The 17,983-nt window shown below is 50.1% G+C and overlaps 1 protein-coding gene across 2 annotated transcripts in view; it reads right to left on the reverse strand.

The window, feature by feature from the left end:
• DCAF4 (DDB1 and CUL4 associated factor 4) overlaps nucleotides 1-17,444 on the reverse strand; it is a 36,879-nt gene extending 19,435 nt beyond the window's left edge. The window contains exons 1-5 of one of the 2 annotated variants that reach the window (XM_038765615.1): nucleotides 17,401-17,444; nucleotides 12,088-12,205; nucleotides 11,551-11,642; nucleotides 6,199-6,356; nucleotides 3,916-3,998 (exon numbers count right to left, since the gene is read on the reverse strand). In XM_038765615.1, the coding sequence (XP_038621543.1) occupies nucleotides 3,916-3,998; nucleotides 6,199-6,356; nucleotides 11,551-11,642; nucleotides 12,088-12,197 (443 nt within the window). In that variant the 5' untranslated portion in view covers nucleotides 12,198-12,205; nucleotides 17,401-17,444. Of the gene's footprint in view, nucleotides 1-3,915; nucleotides 3,999-6,198; nucleotides 6,357-6,731; nucleotides 6,918-11,550; nucleotides 11,643-12,087; nucleotides 12,206-17,400 lie in introns of those variants that run through there. The other variant, XM_038765616.1, reaches the window with a different exon arrangement.
• Between the last annotated feature and the right edge of the window lie 539 nt (nucleotides 17,445-17,983).

Genomic DNA, 17,983 nt, shown 5'->3' on the forward strand with positions numbered 1-17,983 from the left:
CCACAGTGTCAAAGGCAGCTAAGAGGTCGAGGAGGATTAGAATGGAGTAGGAGCCATTGAATTTGGCAAGAAGGAGGTCATCGGTGACCTTTGAGAGGGCAGTTTTGGTGGAGTGGACGGGATGGAGGCCAGATTGGAGGGGGTCCAGGAAAGAGTTGGAGGAGAGAAATTTGAGGCAGCGAGTATAGACCACTTGCTACAGGAGTTTGGAAAGGAAGGGTAGGAGGGAGATGAGGCGATAACTGGAGGGGGCTGTGGGTTCAAGGGAGGGTTTTTTAGGATGGGGGAGACTTGGGCATGTTTGAAGGCAGAGGGGAAGAAGCCGTTGGAGAGTGAGGGGTTGAAGATGGAAGTTAAGGAGGGGAGGAGGGAAGGGGGCGAGAGTTTTTATAAGGTGGGAGGGAATGGGGTCCGAAGCACAAGTGGATGGGATGGCACTTGAGAGGAGGGAGGAGAGCTCCTCTGAAGATACTGCTGGGAAGGATGGGAAAGTAGAGGAGGGGGTCGAGGGCGGAGAAAATGGAGAAGGGGGAGGGGTGACTTTGGGAAGCTCAGACCTGATGGTGTTTTGATGGTAAATTACATTAACTAGGTACAATCAGCCAGTGGTATTTACTGAGCGCTTACTGTGTCTCCCCCATTCTAGACTGTAAGCCCATTGTGGGCCAGGATTCTCTCTTTATTGCTGAATTGTACTTGCCAACTGCTTAGTACAGTGCTCTGCACACAGTAAGCAATCAATAAATATGGTTGGTTGGCTGAATGAATGAGTGAATGAATGAATGAGGGGGGAGTTCCAGACCAGAGGGAGGATAATGATAATAATAATAATAACAATAATGGTATTTGTTAAGCCCTTACTATCTGCCAGGCATTGTACTAAGTCCTAGAAGATGTGGGCAAGGGGACAATAGACAAAATTACCACCCTCCTGCCACCCAATCCGTTTTTTATGGTATTTGTTAAGCACTTACTATGTGCCAGGCACTGTACTAAGTGCTGGGGTAGATACAAGGGTGATCAGGTTGGACACAGTCCAACACCTTCCGAGTAATTCTTTGACTTGGTCAGTGATGTTTTTTGTGCCAAAGCTCCAGGGGAGGAACTAGAATGGAATGTGGGCAACAATAATTGCCCAAACCCATCAGAATGTTGTCAGACCTTTAAGTAAAGGAAAGCCTATCATGGCTGATCCCGTGCTGTGAACTAAGGGCGCTGCTTGTACCCACTCCATTGCTTAGTACAGTGATTGGCACATAGGAAGCACTGAACAAATACCATAATTATTATTATTAGTATGAGTTCAAATGGCAGACAGATGACCATAAGTTGCAATATGACTCTAGGTCCCCCAAACTGCAAATAATAATAATAACTGCGGTATTTGTTAAGGGCTTACTATGTGCTAGGCACTGTACTAAGTGCTGGGGTAGAGACAAGGTAATCGGGTTAGACACAGTCCCTGTCCCACATGGGGCTCACAGTCTTCATCCCCATTTTCCAGATGATGAAGCCAAGGCCCATTCATTCGTTCATTCATTCAATCAATCGAATTGATTGAGTGCTTACTGTGTGCACAGCCCTGTACTAAGAAGTGAAGTGACTTGGCCACGGTCACACAGCAGCAGGCAGGTGGCAGAGTCATGACTAGGACTCTGGTCCTTCTGTCTCCCAGTCCCGGGCTCTAGAATTCAAAAGGGGGCCCAGGGTTAAACCTTCTCCCCCAGTTTAGTTTCTCCTTTCCCTTTTCTCAAGGGAGAAAGAAAAAGAAAATACCGTCTTTCACTTCACGCAGCTCACTAGGTTGAGAAGTTGGAGGTGGACGGGAGACGTTTCGACCATTCTGAAAAGCCGATGTAAACCAACACCTTGAATGAGTCCACCCCAATGATACATTCATTCATTCGTGTTTATTGAGCACTTATTGTGTGCAGAGCACTGTACTGAGCGCTTGGGAGAATGCGATATTCATTCATTCATTCAATCGTATTTATTGAGCTCACTGTGTGAAGAGCACTGTACTGAGTGCTTGGGAAGTACAAGTTTGCAACATATAGAGACGGTCCCTACCCAACAGCGGGCTCACAGTCTAGAATGGGGAGACAGACAACAAAACAAAACATATAAACCAAATAAAATTAATAGAATAAATATACAAGTAAAATAAAAAAATGGAGTAATAAATACGTACAAACATATATACATATATACAGGTGCTGTGGGGAGGGGATGGAGGTAAGGCCGGGGGGATGGGGAGGGGGAGTAGGGGGAGAGGAAGGAGAGGGCTCAGTTTGGGAAGGCCTCCTGGAGGAGGTGAGCTCTCAGTAGGGCTTTGAAGGGAGGAAGAGAGCTAGCTTGGTGGATGTGCGGAGGGAGGGCATTCCAGACTTTTAGACTGTGAGCCCACTGTTGGGTAGGGACTGTCTCTATATGTTGCCAACTGGTACTTCCCAAGCGCTTAGTACAGTGCTCTGCACACAGTAAGCGCTCAATAAATACGATTGATGATGATGATGATGATGATTCGAGGCCAGGGGAAGGACGTGGGCCGGGGGTCGACGGTGGGACAGGAGAGAACGAGGCACGGTGAGGAGATTAGCGGCAGAGGAGCGGAGGGTGCGGGCTGGGCTGGAGAAGCAGAGAAGGGAGGTGAGGTAGGAGGGGGAGAGGTGATGGACAGCCTTGAAGCCGAGGGTGAGGAGTTTTTGCCTGATGCGTAGGTTGATTGGTAGCCACTGGAGATTTTTGAGGAGGGGAGTAACAGGCCCAGAGCGTTTCTGCACAAAGACGATCCGGGCAGCGGCGTGAAGTATGGATTGAAGTGGGGAGAGACAGGAGGATGGGAGATCGGAGAGGAGGCTGATGCAGTAGTCCAGTTGGGACAGGATGAGAGCTTGAACAAGCAGGGTAGTGGTTTGGATGGAGAGAAAAGGGCAATGCTGCGGAGGTGAGACCGGCAGGATTTGGTGACAGATTGGATGTGAGGGGTGAACGAGAGAACGGAGTCGAGGATGACACCAAGGTTGCGGGCTTGTGAGACGGGAAGGATGGTAGTGCCGTCAACAGTGATGGGAAAGTTAGGAAAAGGGCAGCGTTTGGGAGGGAAGACATCCTATCCCTATCCCACGTGGGGCTCACAGTCACAATCCCCATTGCCCACAGTCTCAATCCCCATTTTACAGATGAGGTAACCGAGGCACAGAGAAGTGAAGTGACCTGTCCAACCTTCTGACTCCTAGACCCATGCTCTAGCCCCTACTCCATGCTGCTTCTTCACATACCAGACTGTAAACTCGGTGTGGGCAGGGATTGTCTCTATTGCTGAACTGTACTTTCCAACTGCTTAGTACAGTGCTCTGCACACAGTAAGCGCTCAATAAATATGATTGAATGAATAAATGAATATTCCAGACTGTAAACCCTTTGTGGGCAGGGATTGTCTCTAGGGCTGAATTGTACTTTCCAAGTGCTTCAGTACAGCTCTCTGCACACAATAAGCACTCAACAAATACGACTGAATGAATGAATGGATATAACAATCAACAGACATAATCCCTACCCACAATGAGTTACAGTCTAGAGGGGGGAGACAGACATTAAGAGAAATAAAGATATGACAGATATGGACATTCAAGTGCTGTGGGGCAGCGAGAGGGGATGAATAAAGGGAGCAAGTCTGGGCGATGCAGAAGGTGGTGTGAGAAGAGGAAAGGGGGGCTTAGTCAGGGAAGGCCTCTTGGAGAAGATGGGCCTTCAGTAAGGTTTTGAAACAGGAGGAAGGTAACTATCAGATATGAAGAGGGAGGGCGTTCCAGACCAGAGGCAGGACGTGGGCGAGGGGTTGGCGGCGAGAGAGTTGAGAAGGTGGGAAGGTTGGCATTAGAGGAGAGAAGTGTGCGGCAGTCAGGGTCTTACCGGCAGTAAGTGCTGGAGCTGAGCAAACCCACTTGCCTCCGACGCAGGACGAGAGGCGGGTTCAAGCCAGGTCTGGACGCTTTCTATGGGAAAAACCAGGGAGAATCGGATGTGGCTACAACTCATGCTAGGTGGAAAACAGCAGCTTCACTTAAGGGTGAGGAGAGGCACAGAAGGGGTGGGATTTTGGTGGGGAGTGGGCAAAAGACCCCTTTAGAACATGAGGCCAGGCTTCTCCTTTTAGGTTGGGGGGGTAGGGGCTGCGTCTACTGACTCGGTTCTGTTGTTAGGGTGTGCTCTGCACACAGTAAGCACTCAATCAATACCACTGATGGACTGGACAATCTCCAGGTGCCCAATACAGGGCTCTGCATAGGGTAGTGATTTGCTTGCATCCACTCCAGTGCTTAGTACTGTGCTTGGCACACAGTAAGCGTTTAGCAAATACCACAATTACTATTATTATTAGGTGCTCGTTAAATACTAAAGGCGATGATGACAGTGATGATAAGTGCCTGCAACATCAAGTTCAAGGGCTTTTGACTTACTTTTTTTCCAAATGGTATTTGTTAAGCGCTTACAATGTGCCAGACAAGTACTAAGCGCTGGGACAGACACCAGCTAATCAGATTGGACACAGTCCCTGTCCCACAGGGGGCTCGCCGTCTTAATCCCCATTTTCCAGATGAGGGAACTGAGGCCCAGAAAAGTGAAGTGACTCGCCCAGGATCACCCAGCAGACAAGTGGCAGAGCCGGGATTAGAACCAGGCCCATGTTCTATCCATTATGCCACACTGCCTCTAGACTATGAGCTCTCTGTGGGCAGGTCACTTCACTTCTCCGTGCTTCAGTTTCCGCATCTGTCGAATGGGAATTCGATATAAAATGGGGATTTGATACCCATTCTCCATCTCCCTTTACACTGTAGGAGACTGTTTGACCTGATAAAAATAATAACTGTGGTATTTGTTAAGGGCTTACTATGTGCTAGGCACTGAACTAAGTGCTGGGGTAGAAACAAGGTAATCGAGTTAGACGCAATCCCTATCCCGCATGAGGATCCCAGTCTTAATCCCCATTTTCTAGATGAGGGGACTGAGGCCCAGAGAAGTGAAGTGACTTGCCCAAGGTCACCCAGAAGACAGGGGGCAGAGCTGGAATTCGAACCCAGGTTCTTCTGACTGCCAGGCCTGGGCTCTGTCCACCAGGCCACGATACTTCTCACTTGAACCTATCCCACTGCTTGGCACACAAATAACTAACTTCTTAACAAATGTTATTATTATTATCAATACCACTACTGCTACTAAAGCTCATCCCAACAAGTCCCCCACTAGGAGAGGAGAGGGAAAAGAGGATCAATGTCAATATTCCTCATAAATTAAATTCTGCTCACTAAAAACGGGAAAATGTCCCGCTCCCTCCTAGTTCCTTGAGCCCAAGACTCCAATAGCAAGGCAGAATTTAGGGAGGTGCCCATGAAGGGAGGAAGCAGCCCCCCCTTTATTTTCTAATGGTATTTGTTAAGCGCTTACTAGGTGCCAGGCACTGTACTAAGCGCTGGGGTAGATACAATCTAGTCAGGTTGGACCCAGACCCTAACCTACATAAGGCTCTCAGATTTAATCCCTGTTTTATAGATGAAGTCACTGAAGTGCAGAGAAGTGAAGTGACTCGCACAAGGTCACCCAGCGGACAAGCGACAGAGCTGGGATTAGAACCCAGCTCCTTCTGATTCCCAGGCCCATGCTTTCTATGGGTCCGCTTTACAATTTGCCTCGAGGTGCATCTCTTGAGGACTGAATGTGTCTAATCCGAGGACCTGCCCAGGTCTCTACGGCTATTTCACTCCATCGTATTTACTGCGCACTTACCGTGTGCAGAGCACTGTACTAAGTGCTCGGGAAAGTACGACACAGCAATGAACAGTGACATTCCCTGCCCCCAGCGGGCTCGCAGTCTAGAGAAGCAGCACGTCTCAGTGGGAAGAGCCCGGGCTTGGGAGTCAGAGATCGTGGGTTCTAGTCCTGCCTCTGCTACTTGTCAGCTGTGTGACTTTGGGCAAGTCACTTGACTTCTCTGGGCCTCAGTTACCTCATCTGTAGAATGGGATTAAGACTGTGAACCCCAAGTGGGGACAATCTGATGACCTTGTAACTACCCCATTGCTTAGAACAGGGCTTGGCACATAGTAAGCTCTTAACAAATGCCATGATTATTATTAGAATATTTCATCCCGATGGGTTTGCGCTCCTGGAGGCCTGGCCTCTCTCCTCTCTCACCTTCCTTGGCTGGTTCTCTTCCTCCAGGAGCTTCAGTCTCCGGGTCTCCATCTCCTGGTGCAGAATGCGCTCTCGGGTCAGGGGGTTGCAGTTGTTGTGGCCGGGGAGGAGGCGGAAGTAGCGGTTCTTTGCAGGGTCGAAGTAGAAACCTGGCAGCTCTTTCGCCGTGCGACGAGAAACGAGCATTAGCATCCCCCCGCACCCTGAACGTTTCACCCCGGCGGGAGCCTGCCCTTTAAACTTTCGGTTTTCCTCCCTCGGTCCCATTAGTCAATCTTTTCCAGAATGGAACAGACTTATAGGTCAGGGTTGGGGCAGCCCCTTACATTCAAATTAAGAAATAACAACAATGATAGTAATCATGATATTTGTTAAGCGCCTACTATGGATGCTGCACTAAGCTAATCAGATTAGACAGCAGTCCATGTCCCACATGGGGATCACAGTCTTAATCCCCATTTTATAAACTTGGGAACTGACTCCCAAACCCGGGCTCCTTCCACTGTGAGCCCCATGCAGGACAACTTGCTTACCTTGTATCTACCCCAGCACTTAGATCAGTGTTCGGCACGTAGTAATCACTTAATAAATACTACCATTATTATTATTTAAATTAGGTCAGATGGCGAGACCCATCCTTTAGGCTCAGAAACCTGACCCCTGGGTCTCTAATCTCTAGAGGCAGCGTGGCTCAGTGGAAAGAGCCCGGGCTTTGGAGTCAGAGGTCATCGGTTCAAATCCCGGCTCCACCAACTCTCAGCTGGGTGACTTTGGGCAAGTCACTTCACTTCTCTGGGCCTCAGTGACCTCATCTGTAAAATGGGGATTAAGACTGTGAGCCCCGCATCGGACAACCTGATCACCTTGTAACCTCCCCGCGCCTAGAACAGTGCTTTGCACATAGTAAGCGCTTAATAAATGCCATCATCATTATTATTATTATCTCTGCCTCCTCCACCTGTCCTTTCTGAACTGAAACTGAAAGCAGAGGAAAGATCCCAGGCAGACAGGAAGGCTAAAAGCACTCCTGGCTTTCACCTCCTCCTCTCCTCTCCTTGCCCTCAGGTTGCTTTCTGCACACATCCGTCAAGCTAGCTCTCTTCCTCCCTTCAAAGCCCCACTGAGAGCTCACCTCCTCCAGGAGGCCTTCCCACACTGAGCCCCCTTTTTCCTCTCCTCCTCCCCATCCCCCCCGCCCTACCTCCTTCCCCTCCCCACAGCACTTGTATATATTTGTACAGATTTATTACTCTATTTTACTTGTACATATTTACTATTCTATTTATTTTGTTAATGCTGTGCATATAGCTATAATTCTATTTGATCTGACGATTTTGACACCTGTCTGCATGTTTTGTTTTGTCGTCCATCTCCCTCTTCTAGACTGTGAGCCCATTGTTGGGTAGGGACCGTGTCTACCTGTTGCCGACCTGTACTTCCCAAGCACTTAGTACAGTGCTCTGCACACAGTAAACGCTCAATAAATACGATTGAATGAATGAATGCTAATTCTCTCCAGCCCCTTCTGCTCGTGTGTAGGACTGCAGTAGGCACAAGCCAGAAGCTGCCCAGTGCTCTGCACACTGTAAGCGCTCAATAAATACGATTGAATGAATGAAAAGTGGGGGTGCAGACTAAAGCCTCCCCCATCTACTTCCTGCCATGTTTCCCCACTCCCTGTGTGTCTCATTATTCTAAATCAATCGATAGGATTTACCGAGCGCTTACCGTGTGCTGAGCACTGGAAGAGTTTTGTTCTGTTGTCCGTCTCCCCCTTCTAGATTGTGAGCCCGTTGTTGGGTAGGGACTGTCTCTATATGTAGCCAAATTGTACTTTCCAAGCCCTTAGTTCAGTGCTCTGCACACAGTAAGCGCTCAATAAATATGACTGACTGAATGAATGAGAGTATAACAGAATCGCTCCTGCCCACGAGGAGCTTATGGTTTAGAGGGAGAGACAGACAGTCCTATAAATTACAGATATGTCTAAATGGTGTGGGTAATTCTATTTGTTCTGACGACTTGACACCTGTCCACATGTTTTGCTTTGTTGTCTGTCTCCCCCTTCTAGACTGTAAGCCCGTTGTTGGGTAGGGACCATCTCTATATGTTGCCAACTTGTACTTCCCAAGCGCTTAGTCCAGTGCTCTGCACACAGTAAGTGCTCAATAAATACGACAATGAAAGGGAGTAGAGGAAATGAGGGCTTAGTTGGGGAAGGCCTCATGGAGGAGATTATGGGGCAGCAATATCGTGCTGGGCCCTGGATTTAATCTGACTCCACCCCTGCCCTCAGGGACCTGACCCCAAAATAATAATAATTATTATTATGGTATTTGTTAAGCGCTCACTATGTGTCAGGCACTACACTAAGCGCTGGGGTGGATACAAGCAAATCGGGTTGGACACAGTCCCTGTCCCATGCGGGGCTCACAGTCTCCATCCCCATTTTAGAGAAGCTGCTTGGCTCAGTGGAAATAACACGGGCTTGGGAGTCAGAGGTCATGGGTTCAAATCCCAGCTCCACCGCTTGTCAGCTGGGTGACTTTGGGCAAGTCACTTAACCTCTCTGTGCCACAGTTACCGCCTATGTAAAATGGGAATTAAGACTGTGCCCCACGTGGGACAAGCTGATCACCTTGTGTCCACCCCAGCGCTTAGAACGGTGCTTCGCACATAATAAGCGCTTAACAAATGCCATCATTATTATTATGAGGTCGCTGAGGCCCAGAGAAGTGAAGTGACTTGCCCAGAGTCATGCAGCAGACAAGTGGCAGAGGCGGCATTAGAACCCATGACCTTCTGACTCTCAGGCCCGGCTCTAGCCACCACGCCATGCCGCTTCTCTTGACAACCACTTCCCCATCTCACCCCCTCGGGAAGCAAAGAACCAAGATCCAAGGGGCCGAGAGGTCCAGGATTCCGCCCCAAAATCCCGCGTGGGGGTCAAGAGCGGAGGTGGGCGGCCATGGTGCGAGACAGACCTCCCAATATGCCACTGGTTGGGCCAAGCTGGGAGATGGAAACTCCCTGAAGGAGACGAGGGAGGCGGCTCCCTCGCTCTGGGCCCGAAAGGCCGGCTCTACCCAACCCCCTTGCGCTCCCCAAGGGAACCCATGAGGATTGGAGAAGTCCCCCCCTGCCCCGGGAAGGAAATAATAATGGTATTTCTTAAGCACTTACTATGTGCCAAGCACTGTTCTAAGCACTGGAGTAGATACAAAGTGATCAGTTTGTCCCACATGGGGCTCACAGTCTTCATCCCCATTTTCCAGATGGGGTCACTGAGGCACAGAGAAGTGAAGGGACTTGCCCGGGGTCACACAGCTGACAAGCGGCGGAGCCGCGTTTAGAACCCATGACCTCTGACTCCCAAGCCCGGGATCTTTCCACTGAGCCACGCTGCTTCTCTGGACTGTAGACTGTTCCCTTTCTAGACTGTAAGCCCATTGTGGGCAGGGATTGGCTCTCTATTGCTGAATTGTACTTCCCAAACGCTTAGTACAGTGCTCTGCACACAATAAGCGCTCAAGAAATACAACTGAATGAATGAACGAATCTAGGGACCAGAATTTCCAGTTCTAGAAGCTCTCATCCACACAGCTGCCTTCTACCCCCGCAGAAAATAAGGAGCAGCTCAAAGACTGAATGGGGGCTGGGCGGGAAGATTGACCAGACTCCCTACCTCTCCCGGGAAATGAAATCAAATGAGAAAGCAGCATGGTCTAGTCGACAGAGCCCGGGCCTGGAGTCAGAAGGACCTGACTTCCTTCCGGGCTCCGCCACTTTCATTCATTCAATCGTATTTATTGAGCGCTTACTGTGTGCAGAGCACTGTACTAAGCGCTTGGGAAGTACAAGTTGGCAACATATAGAGATGGTCCCTACCCAACAGTGGGCTCACAGTCTAGAAGGGGGAGACAGAGAACAAAACAAAACATATTAAGAAAATAAAATAAGTAGAATAAATATGTACCAGTAAAATAAATAGAGTAATAAATATGTACAAACATATATACATACATACAGGTGCTGTGGGGAAGGGAAAGAGGTAAGGTGGGGGGGATGGAGAGGGTGAGGGGGGAGAGGAAGGATGGGGCTTAGCCTGGGAAGGCCTCCTGGAGGAGGTGAGCTCTCAGTAGGTCCTTGAAGGGAGGAAGAGAGCTAGCTTGGCAGATGTGGGGAGGGAGGGCATTCCAGGCCAGGGGGATGACGTGGGCTGGGGGTCGATGGCGGGACACGTGAGAACGAGGCACGGTGAGGAGATTAGCGGCACAGGAGTGGAGGGTGCGGGCTGGGCTGTAGCAGGAGAGAAGGGAGGTGAGGTAGGAGGAGGCGAGGGGATGGACAGCCTTGAAGCCCAGGGTGAGGAGTTTCTGCCTGATGTGTAGGTTGACTGGTAGCCACTGGAGATTTTTAAGGAGGGGAGTAACAGGCCCAGAGCGTTTCTGGACAAAGACAATCCGGGCAGCGGCGTGAAGTATGGATTGAAGTGGGGAGAGACAGGAGGATGGGAGATCGGAGAGGAGGCTGACAGTAATCCAGACGGGATAGGATGAGAGTTTGAAGGAGCGGGGTAGCGGTTTGGATGGAGAGGAAAGGGCGGACCTTGGCGATGTTGCGGAGGTGAGACCGGCAGGCTTTGGTGACGGCTTGGATGTGAGGAGTGAACGAGAGAGCGGAGTCGAGGATGACACCAAGGTTGCGGGTTTGTGAGATGGGAAGGATGGTAGTGCGGTCAACAGTGATGGGAAAGTCAGGGAGAGGGCAGGGTTTGGGAGGGAAGACAAGGAGTTCAGTCTTGGACATGTTGAGCTTTAGGTGGCGGGCAGACATCCAGATGGAGATGTCCTGAAGGCAGGAGGAGACACGAGCCTGAAAGGAGGGAGAGAGAGCAGGGGCAGAGATGTCCCACATAAGGCTCACAAATGAGGAAACTGAGGTGCAGAGACGTGAAGCGAACTGCCCACGGTGCCACAGCAGACAAGTGGCGGAGCCGGGATTAGAACCCGGGTCCTTCTGGTCTTTCCATCAGCTCCACTTCACCATTCGACTTAAGGGACAGTTCTCAAGGACTGAGTGTGCTTTTAGTCTGAGCACTGCCCATGGCTATACAGCTATCTCATCCTGACGTGTTCGGGTTCCTGTTTACGTCCTTGCGCTTTCCCCTGCTCCCCTAATTTGTATGTCATCTTTGTTTGGGTCTCCCCAAATAGCTCATAACCCCTCAGAGGGCATCGGACTGTTGTTTAGTACAGTGCCCTGCCCACGGTAGATGCTCAATGAATACCACCTAACGACTGCTTGGTTAAGGCAAGAGGGATCTGTAATCAGCTCGACGAAGATCCTCACCTGGTGCGGAATCGTTCTCAGTAGAGCCGATGGAAAGGGAAGTAGATTCAGTCAAGCTGGTACCGGAACTCTGGGAGCCATGCTGTTCGATCCTGGTGACACCAAACAGTTAGGATCAGACTGTGGCTTCCCGGCAGGATTGCTCAGAACTTCCCTGGTCAGGATGCTTCCATCTGGAAATTCAAAGCATTTCTCCAAAGCCCACCTGTTTAGTAAATTTCCTCACAGGAGGCCTAATCTCACTGATGGGATTCTCTCGTTCCCTGAAAAGATATTTGTTTTAGGGTGATAGTCTACTGCACACACCTAACTCCACCGTTGGGATTCTCTCATTCCCTGGGAAGATATATGTTTAGGGTGGGAGTTTACTGCACACACCTAATTCTACTGAAGGAAAGCTCTTATTCCCTGGGAAGATATTCATTTAGGGTGAGAGTTTCCTGCGCGTGCTTGGTGTGGTCCATGCTCCTCACGATGGTGGAGAGCTTGCCACTACCGAGCAAAGCTGAGGATGTAGCCGATCTATTCTTCCCTCACCTTTCATTCGAGTCACTGCTGCGGCGCCTTCTATTCCGGGGGGGTGGGTAACTCTGTCGGTGACCGCTTCTTCCTCGCCTCTCCCTGTCCGGCCAGGAATTCTTCTTCATTTCTGCAGCTAAAAGTGGAAGAAATGGCAAGCTTGAGGCCGGTGGGTGCAGGCTACTCGTTCTGGTGTCACGCTTCTCCCCACCTCCTGCCTGGAAGGGTAAATCATATTTATTGAGCGCTGACTGAGGGCAGAGCACTGAACTAAGTGCTTGGGAAGGTATGCTATAACGGACACATTCTCTGCCCACAAAAAGCTCACAGTCTAGAGATGGCGACAGATATTAGTAGAAATAAATAAATGACCGATTCGGACATTAAGTGCTGTGCAGCAGAGGAAGGGGTGAATTAAGGGAGCAGATCAGGGGGATGCAGGAGGGGGAAAAGAAGAAATGAAAGTTTAGTCAGGGAAGGTGTCTTGGAGAGGATGTGCCTTCAACAAGGCTTTGAAAGGGGGAGAGTAAGAGCCCTGAATTATACCCATGGCCAAATAAGGGGGAAAAAGTTCTCTTTTGATTCACGTTGTGAATAAATCACAAGCACAGACAATTCACAGCTACCACTTTAGTCCACAGTGCGCACCGCTATTGATCAAGCGTTCAACTGACTTGCCTTTAATGCTACCTCTTTCCCTTCTCTTCCCCCAGCGAGAACCCAGCGGACAAGATACATGGCCGAAGGGAATGGAGGGAAATCAAGGGGCCCGGATAATTCACAAATTGAGTAATCGAGTCCTGAATATATTGAGAATTGGCCGGTTAAGCAAAGTGTCTAACTCCCAATCTCTTCTGCATCACCCTTGTACTAGGATTTGCACACTTCGTTCACCTCTCTCAGCACTCACATCCACAGTGCTTTGCACATAGTAAGCGCTTAACAAATGCCATTATTATTATTATTATCCGTAATTCACTTATATTAATGTCTGTCGCCCCTTCTAGACTGCAAGTTTGTTGTGGGCAGGGAATGTGTCTACCAAATCTCTCACGGCGTACTCTCCCAAGTGCTTAGTGCCATGCTCTGCACACAGTAAGTGCTCAATAAATACAACTGATTGACTGACTGGGGAAATGACGGATAGGCTCCTGAATCCAATGAAGCTGTCCTTGCTTTGGGAAGACTTTCTCCTTCCCTGATTCTATCAGTACACCAAGTACAGGGGCAGAAGTCGAGCCTCTACAGTTCAGGCTGCATTACCGGCTGTGGGTAATGGATCCATCCATCAACTTCAGTCTGACTGGAAGACTCATGAACTCAGGGATCAGCACCCCTAGATTCCCAGCCTTTCTGCAGCCCCCTATTCTTTTTGTGACTACTCATCTCACCGACTAAAACGGGCCCTGGACCCCGGCTAAACATTCATCCCCGGAGATCTTTGTATGGATATTTGCAGACTCTCTCATAATTATTTAAAGACAATGCTGAGAGCCAGCGATGAGGATTGGAGTGGATTGCTCTGGCACCTCTTCCCGATCAGATATCACAAAGTCTGTAAAGCGCAATGAAATGAAATTTTATCCAATTTCATAAACAACCCCTTTAATGGTTCCTGGAAACCACCAAGTGAAATCTATGTGCTTCCCTCTCTCATCAATTTATTTTTTGTGTCGGCCAAGGATTAAGACTCCCGGCCATTAACCATGAAAGCCACAGGCTAGAAGGAGCCAAATGGGAACTGTTCTTTTCCAGCAGCAGAGAGGGGACAGAATTTTCACACTGTTTCTAAAAATAATAATAATGATGATAGTATTTGTTAAGCGCTTACTATGTGTCAAGCACTGTTCTAAGCGCTGGAGTAGACACAGGCTAGTCAGGTTGGACATGGTCCCTGTCCCACATGGGGCTCACGATCTTACCCCCATTTTACAAGTGAGGTAACTGAAGCAAAGAGAAGTTATGGGACTTGCCCAAGGTCACACAGCAGACAAGTGGTGGAGCCAGAATTAGAACCCAGGTCCTTCAGACTCCCAGCCCCGTGCCCTAGCCACGAGGCCATGTTCTGGGGCAAAGGATATAGGGAACAGACAGTAAGCGGCCAATGGGGCTTTAAGATGGTCAGCTCAGAGACGAGAAGGTTGGAATGCACAAACTGAACGATGAGAGTCTTATGGGAAGGGTTGTTACCCCGTTTTAGTTTTCAATCAATCAATGGTGTCTACTTAACTCTTACTGTGGGAAGAGCACTGTACTAAGCGCTTGGGAGAGCACAGTAAAACACAGTTGGTAGACATGTTCCCTGCCCACAACAGCCTTATGGTCTAGAGAATAAACTGGGAATAGAATTTGTGCTTTCAAGATGCTGTCAGAAACAGGGGACTAGAAGAAATCATCAATGAGAAAAGACTTGGCAAATAAAAACTAGCTAGATCATGCTCAGTGTCTGCACGCCAAGATCATTTTCCTCTTCTTCCAATCCCTACTGTATGATCCTTGCACCTTTTATTCACCTCTCCCTCAGCACTTATGTCCATACACATCGCTGATTTATTTATATTAATGCCTGTCTCCACCTCTAGACTGTGAGCTCATTTGGGGCAGGGAAAGTGTCTCCCAACTCTGTTATCCCGTATTTTCCCAAGCACTTAGTACACTGCTCTGACAAATTTAACAGATTGATGGTGTAGGCCACGGATCATCCTTAAGTCAATGCCACTGAACACAAGAGTGAGAGCGTGAGCATTATTTCGAGTACAGAGTTGCAAGCAAGCCTCAGGAACCACAGATACTTAGTCCAAAAGGCTGAATGAATTTTAGGTGTTTCTTGAGCCTTTGGGGAAACAATAGAGTTTTTGCCCTGATGGCACCTAGAGTCCCCAGAGGAATGCGCTTAGTACAAGCGCTTAGTACAGTGCTCTGCACACAGTAAGCGCTCAATAAGTACGACTGATGATGAATGGGTCTGGCACCTGCTTAGTTGCCAAAGATGGAGTAGGGGTGATTTTCCAAAGGTGTGTCTTTTCTGCATCACGTGGTTTGGCTAAGGAACTGGCAATAGCCTTCCCAGGCCACTCACACTATTACCCCCTGACTCTTTTTACTCTCCCTACGCTTTGCTTGAGAGTCGGGCGAGGGCATGAATTATGGTAAACCAGACTTTCCCTTCGATTATTTATGGAGGACATTGTCTTGGGTTCTGGCTCGAGCAGACCAAGCTACGGCTTTGCAGGCTGGTGTTAGTCCTGATTCCCTCAAGGGCTATCTGGTGGTGGTGACCAGCAAAGGATGGACCCCTTGCATCAGAAAGCCACAATGAGTTGCCCCCTGGACATGTTCCAAGCGCTTAGTACAGTGCTCTGCACATAGTAAGCGCTCAATAAATACGATTGATGATGATGTTCCTATACCTTCATTTGCTGCCCCCTTCCCTTGTGACCTCCCTCCCTCATGTGAGGCCTTTCCTCCCAGGCATACTCTCCTCTCCCTCATGGGCTGCCCCCTTCCCACAGGAGTTCTCTCCCTCCCGAGTCCCTTCCCTTCCAAGTCCTCCCTCCCTCACTGCCCCCTTCCCCCATGAGCTTTCCCACTCCCTCACAAGATGCTCCGCTTCCCTCCCTAGCTCTCCCCCTCGAGTTGCCCCCTTCCTTCATGACCTCTCTCCTCCTTCACAAGCTGCCATCTTCCCTCAAAGACCCTCCCACTCTCTGACAAATTGCCCCCTTCCTTCACAAGCTCTCTCCTCCCTCGCAAGATCTCTTCACCCTCACAAACTCCCCCCTTCCCTCATAGAGCCTTCCTTTCCTCGTGCACTCCTCTCCCTCAGGAGCCGCTGCCTTCCTTCACGAGTGCTCCCTCTCCCTCACAAGATGCCCACTTCCCTCATGAGTTCTCCCACTCCCTGAAAAGCTGCCCCCCTCCATCACAAGGTCTCCTCTCCTTCATGAGCTCTCCCCTCCCTCACAAGATGTCCGCTTCCCTCATTCCCCTCAAAAGCTGCCCCCTTCCATCACAAGGACTCCTTTCCTTCATGAACTGCCCCTTCCCTCATAAGTTCTCCTCACAAGATGCCCCCTTCCATCCCAAGCTCTCCTCTCCTTCATAAGCTGCCCCCTTCCTTCATGAGCTCTCTCCTCCCTTGCAAGCTTCCCCTTTCTCTCCCAAGTTCCCCCCTTCCTTCATGAGCTCTCTAGCGTGGCTCACTGGAAAGAGCCCGGGCTTTGGAGTCAGGGGTCATGGGTTCGAATCCCAGCTCCGCCAACTGTCAGCTGTGACTTTGGGCAAGTCACTTCGCTTCTCTGCGCCTCAGTGACCTCATCTGTAAAATGGGGATTAAGACTGTGAGCCCCCCGCGGGGCAACCTGATCACCTTGTAACCTCCCCAGCGCTTAGAACAGTTGCTTTGCATCATCATCATCATCAATGGTATTAATTGAGCGCTTACTATGTGCAGAGCACTGTACTAAGCGCTTGGGAAGTACAAATTGGCAACATATAGAGACGGTCCCTACCCAACAGTGGGCTCACAGTCTAAAAGGGGGAGACAGAGAACAGAACCAAACATACTAACAAAATAAAATAAATAGAATAGATATGTACAAATAAAATAGAGTAATAAATATATACACAAGCTCTCCTCTCCTTCATAAGCTGCCCCCTTCCTTCATGAGCCCTCTCCTCCCTCACAAGCTTCCCCCTTCCCTCACAAATTCTCCTCTCCTTCACAAGCTGCCCCCTTCCCTCACAAGGCTTCCTCTCCTTCATGGGCCGCCCCCTTCCTTCATGAGCTCTCTCCTCCCTCACAAGCTTCCCCCTTCCCTCATAAATTCTCCTCTCCTTCCCAAGCTGCCCCCTTCCCTCACAAGGCTTCCTCTCCTTCACGGGCTGCCCCCTTCCTTCCTGAGTTCTCTCCTCCTCACAGGCTGCCCCCTTCCCTCATAAGTTCTCCTCTCCTCTTCACGAACTGCCCCCTTCCTTCATGAACTCTCTCCTCCCTCACAAGACCTCCCACTCCCTCATAAATGGCCTCCTTTCCTCCACTGCGCGCGCTCTCTCCCTCTCGTGAGGGATCCCTCCTCTCGCGAGATCTCATCAGCCTCGCGCTCTCTCTCTCTCCCTCCCCTCGCGAGATCTCACCAGCCTCTCGCTCCTCCCCACGTGCTGCCCCCCTCCCCCCCCCCACTCCCCAGCAACCGCCACGCGGGCCTGATCCCGGCCGGCCCTTTTCCCTCTCTTCCCGGCCCTCTCCCATTTTCCCGGCCCCGCCGGAGGCTCGGGAGGAGGGAGCGGGAGAGGCCGGGATCCACGGCACCCCCACCTCTCAGCCCGTACCTCAGGGGCGGGTCGGAAAGGGCGCGCCGCTGGCCTCTCCAAGGCCCCGCCCCTTTACGTAGGGCTTTACGCTGATTGGGCGGCGGCAGCCGCCCCTCCCTTCCTATTGGGTGGCGCGCCCGTCCGTCTCCGATCGGCCCCGCCCCTGCTCGCGGCCTGTGGGGGGGCGGGGGTGGGTCACGTGGTGCAGTTCAGGGCGAGCGCGGGGCTTCGGGAGGAGCGGCAGGGCCTGCAGTATTCATTCATTCATTCAATCAATCAATCAATCAATCGTATTTATTGAGCGCTTACACAATCAATCGTATTTATTGAGCGCCTACTGTGCGCAGAGCACTGTACTAAGCGCTTGGGAAGCACAAGTTGGCAACGTGTAGAGACAGTCCCTACCCAACAGTGGGCTCACAGTCTAGAAGGGGGAGACAGAGAACAAAACCAAGCATACTAACAAAATAAATAGAATGGATATGGACAAGTAAAGTAAATAAATAAATAGAGTAATAAATACGTACAAACATATATACAGAGCACTGTACTAAGCGCTTGGGAAGTACAAGTTGGCAACGTGTAGAGACAGTCCCTACCC

This window comes from Tachyglossus aculeatus, chromosome 23, assembly GCF_015852505.1.
Source record: "Tachyglossus aculeatus isolate mTacAcu1 chromosome 23, mTacAcu1.pri, whole genome shotgun sequence".
NCBI classification, from domain to species: domain Eukaryota; kingdom Metazoa; phylum Chordata; class Mammalia; order Monotremata; family Tachyglossidae; genus Tachyglossus; species Tachyglossus aculeatus.